The 5200-nt window shown below is 36.8% G+C and overlaps 1 protein-coding gene across 1 annotated transcript in view; it reads left to right on the forward strand.

Moving 5' to 3' along the window:
* LOC102672934 overlaps positions 1-5200 on the forward strand; it is a 104755-nt gene that overhangs the window by 68219 nt on the left and 31336 nt on the right. Inside the window, 1 exon segment of the mRNA XM_031509969.1 lies at positions 3884-3937. Coding sequence (XP_031365829.1) covers positions 3884-3937 — 54 coding nt within the window.

A 5200-nucleotide genomic window follows, 5' to 3' on the forward strand; every position in this document is an offset into this window, starting at 1 on the left:
CAACACATTCGTATACGAGGCTTGATGCATTAACCGGTGTCCTTGAGACGGGAGGCCGCCACCATCACCACCAGAACCATCGCCTCTGTTCTGCAACCGGCGCTGCCTTGAGGCTCGGAGATCGTAGCCTTGTCCGTGTACGAATCGGCGTAAGTATCATTTGCCTCGGCGGAAGCCTCTCTCTTCGCCCGATTGTCGATCTCCTTCGTCGTCTCTTTTATCAACGCTTGCCGAGGATTCGAATCCTCGACCCTCGAGGCCTCCACGCGGTCAAACAAACCGAGAGAGTTTATCTGTAACTAAGTGTAATGTTGCTTTAATTAATGTGACTGCCTCCGTGGTAGGTGGTCTAGGGCATATCGGTAAGGAAGATTGCTTACCGATTGGGAATCGTGAGCGTGAAACGTTATAGGGAGTTTGAGAAGGTTCGATGCGTGGAGAGTCGGATCTTGTTTGGTTTAAATATTTGCGCGTGAGGGTGTGGTGGAAGATGGTTGGGAATTTGTCGTGGAATTTTTTATCCTCTCTTTGGATATTTGTTAGATATATTGATTAGTTGAAGTATATGTATAATAAGTTATACAATAATAATTTTTTACATTCCTTCGAACATAAACAATGCCAAGTCAGTTTACAAAAGTAGTATAAGTAATAGTATATTAATAAAAAAAAAAACTGTCACATTTCACACGAGAATTAATAAATATTTAATCTGTAATCCAATGTGTACAAACAATATCTCCAATTACAAAAACAGTAAAATTATCAATCGCCAACTATTTATATCAAATATTCAAGTATTTCAACTGTAATCACTACAATTGCACGAAACATTTCCCGGGATACGTACGATCCAATGCACGATCAAACCAGTTACAAACCCAATGCTCGCGACTACACAACTCACAATCAGAAGACTACACGTTTATCACGTAACGCGATATCTTTCGCAAAATTACATTCTATCTAAACGTGTTGCCCTCGAACCGATCCATACACGTACAAGCGTGTCGCGCGCGCGATATCTTCCCCACGGTAAACGAAGAGCACGAAGCACGTGGAGGCGGACAGGATCCTCTTCCCTTTTCCTTTCCTCGTTCCACGTACGGGAAATAGGCAACAAAGGATCGAGCTGAAAAGGCGGCGGAACGAGCGCGTAGGCACCGGTCCGCTCCTTATACGAGTGACAGAGGCGCGTGCACGCCGGCTAGGGCATTATTATGCGGATGATTACCGTCGAGGCTGAGAGAGAGAGAGAGAGAATCGGCTCGCCTTCTCCACACGACTTATTTTCCTGTAGGGTGAAAAGAAAAGTGATAACCATCGCCGACCCGTGAATCACACTTGTACGTGATGCAAGCCCCCCCCTCCTCTTCTCTATTTCTCTCTCTTATTTTGGTCACTTTCTTTGTCGTCCTCTTAACGGCTGCATCTAAATGTTATTAAGATGTTTGCTTTGGGCGCGGCGGAAGTCGGCCTCGCAGCCGGAAAGAAGCTGGCCGCGCGGTAAAAAAAGAAAAAAAGAATAGGTAGGAGAAAGTGTGCCGTGTAGCGCTTAGGTGTGCGCGCGAACGTGCTCGAAGCGGAACGGATGTAAAGCTCGTTCGTTTGCTGAAATTCGAGACCGTGTTTCTGGATATTGTAGGAAACGATAAGTGTTACTTGGCACGGAGTTAGAGGCATGTACCCTCGTTGGTGGAAAGCGTTAATGTATCTTATCACGGACATCCGCGATCAGGTTTTGGTTGCTCTTTTGTGCGTGTTTCGCTGTTTTTAGAATTTATTTTTGATGGTTGGATGGCTTACGAGAGGATTTCTTCTTTCGTTCTCGAGTTACTGTTTTAGATCTCTAGAGAGATATCCATTTCTGTTGTTTCTTTTTTAAAAAAGTACACTTGGAGAGAGACTCCGTATAACGTTGTGATGATACGAAATTTTATTAAACGTAAAAGAAATTTGAAGGTTTGGAATTTGTTAAAAAAATTTTGATTCTCCGGTAACGAAAACAATTGATCGCGTTAGATGGTCTGTACAAGAAGTTTAATTGCCGTAATTATTATTTGTAAATATATTTTTCGATCTTTAAAACTTCGAACATAAGAAACAAAAAAAAACGAGGAGAAAATTTAAACTCATTTTTTCCCCACAAAAATTAAATATTTTCAAATGATGAAAGAAACGTCAACGTTAATAACTTAATAATCGTAATAATTAACTATTGACGTCAAAAGAATTAATCCATCTATGACAAGCAAAGAATAAGTGTACGTAACAAGTACGTACAATAAACGTAACGAAACATCTGTCTCGAGTAACCCGGCTACTTAAACCATTAACAATAATAATAATTCCCTCCGCTTAAACTCGATATTCAAAGGCCCGTGTTGTCAGCATCGTTCCCGATATATTCAATCCCTCCCTCCCCTCTCCTCCACAATTGTCCGGACATAGAAAGCGGCCCTTTATTATTTCATTAAAACCCGTGACGCCAGAAAAGGCGCGTTGCCTCTTTTAACAACGCACATCGCATGAGCGCACGTGCTGAAAATAAACCGAGTCCTTAACTGGAACAATAGATTCCTTGCACCTGAGGCAAAGGGGCGATAGAGCAAATCGCCTCTGGTGGATACGATAATGGCGAGTTTATCCGAAAGATCGGGCGGGGAAGATGGCGACGTCCACGTCTCGCCCGTAAATCCCGTGGAATCGATCGGATATCTCGATCGGGAATGGCCTTCTTCGCCGCGTGATTCGTCGGGGAAGAGGTCATTTTGCTCCTTTACGTCCGTCTGCTACATTGTGACCCAACCACGGACCAAGATTCTTTCCTCATCGTAGAGAGGGAGGGAGGAAGGATCGATTCCTAGCAAGGAGATGCTACTTTTATCGTTGTTTCATCTCTTTGAGATTTTGAGACGATGATATTTTTCTTTCAAGTGATGTAATTTTAAGAATGAAACGTGCAATCATCAATCTGGATATTTTTTTTCAAAATTATAAAACGTGAATTTTATTACATCCTCTTTGATCACTTTTTTATTGTTGTTATTGTTGTTGTTATCGATCAAATAATTATAAAAATATTATAAAAATAGGTGAATTTGAATAGCCATTTTTTTTTCGATTTAATTTTTCGAAAAAATTGCAAAACGTGAATCGTATAAAGCATTCAAAGTGGAAATTCGGAATGATTATTTAATAGAGATGGATATCAATTAGAGATTAACATTTCGAATTTATTTGAATAGAATAGTGTGTTTTTTTCGAATGGAAAAGATATTAAAATATGCAGGATTGACAAGAATCACGATCGATTTTTAAATATATGCAGTTTATAAAGCGATTCTTAATTTCAATGTGTATTATAAATTTTCTTTCTCTATATTATATTTCTCTCTCTGTGTACGATAAATTTCACGATTGTTTTTCGTCGATTTTAATTCCATTTTATAATCAATAACAGACGAAATGTCGTTCCACTTATTGTGTACAATTCGAAAATTTATATCTCGCGATCTCTAATCGTACGCCAGTCTTATTTCGAACGGCGTGTCGAACGTATCCAAATATTCTATTGTAGTTATTTCATTTTCTTTTTCTATTTTATTAAAAAATAACTCGATTCCTTTTCTTAAAGTTTAATACTCGATACTTCAAATTGTTCTCAAGTTTATTAATGCGATTCATAATTGTTTAAAATAAAAAACGATTGATGTAAAAAAAAATTGTTAAAAATTATTAAAAATGAACTTTGAAATTTTTCTTTTTAATTTTTTACTGAAATGAATTGTTTGATTTTTTTCTTTTTTCGTGTAAGAATGATAAAGTAAATTGTGTCATTTAAAAATATTTTTAACAAATTATTCTGATTCGCCTGTTTCAGGTAAAACACGTTTCGTCACGTGAATGTTACGATTCTTCATATTTGCATGTATTCGTGAGTACAAAAAGTGATTATTTTATTTAATTTTTATAATTTTATAATTCTTGCATATATCCAATTATTCTACTTTATTTCTTTCTATTTTTCCTTTTTTCTTTTTCAAAATTATCATCAATATTCACAATCCGTATTAAGAATCCATTATCGTGAAAAAGTAATTGGACAATTTTTATTTTTCGTACAAAGAATTCAAAGAATTCAAAAGAAAAAAAATTAGAAAAAATTCGCAATTTGCAAAAGCAATTATTTACAAAATCCCTAGACATTCTTTCTTAAATTGTGAAGAAAGATTGAGTCGTACAGCTTATTGGCTTAATAATGGGAGAAGGAAGCCAATATACTTTCTGTCGAGTGAATCATCGACGATGGGCAAAGGTGGGATCCGTTTCCTCAATTGGGATGCATTATGCTTCCAGGGAAATTACGACACACTGTAAAGGCTATTAAATGCCGCAATCAGCTGGTCGCACTGGGAAAAATCGAGCCATTGTGTAATCGCATCTAGCTAGATCAATGAATTTTCTCACAAAATCTCGAGAAATAATTTCCAGGCCGCGAAGATTACCATCCGACCACGAATCTTTAAGCAAAATCAAATTTTTTATTTAAACGTGATTAAGAAAATTAAAATATTGCATATATATAAATTTTTGTACATTTCAAATTTCGTTTTTCAAAAAAAAAACTATTATTCTTGTAAATGATTTAAATTAAATATTGAAACAATAAAACGTTGATAGTTTCACAAAATGGATGCAATATTTATTTATAAAACGATCGAAAAGGTTGATCCACGATTTTATTTGAATGAATTTATTCAACAAGCAAAAAAGAAATATTGTTCGTTTCACCCCAATCTTTTTTTTTTTATTTATATTAAAAAATTGAAGGAATAACTGAACTACGGAACAATTTTCTAATGTTTCTTTCATGGGTCGTAAAAGAAGTTACGGTATAGAAATGCAATGTAAAATTATAACCGGTATAAATCATGACTTCCGAGTTTTCACGATGCCGCTCTTCCTCTTCGTCGAGACGCGGATCGAATGCAAAATCACTCACCATTTATTTGAGTGATTTTAGTCCATATCTTTCACCGTGGCGGGTGCACGTACGATATGTCGTCTCTTCATGTGTTGTTCGTTCAAAATCTATTTATGTAAGTCCAACGACTGTTCGCGACGAGAACGGTGCACAATTGCCTCGAAGCTCGATATCGCGAGGGAGTCAGTTCAAACGTTTTTTTTTTTTTTTTTT

The sequence above is a fragment of the Apis dorsata genome, unplaced genomic scaffold (assembly GCF_000469605.1).
Source record: "Apis dorsata unplaced genomic scaffold, Apis dorsata 1.3 scaffold_194, whole genome shotgun sequence".
Lineage (NCBI taxonomy): Eukaryota > Metazoa > Arthropoda > Insecta > Hymenoptera > Apidae > Apis > Apis dorsata.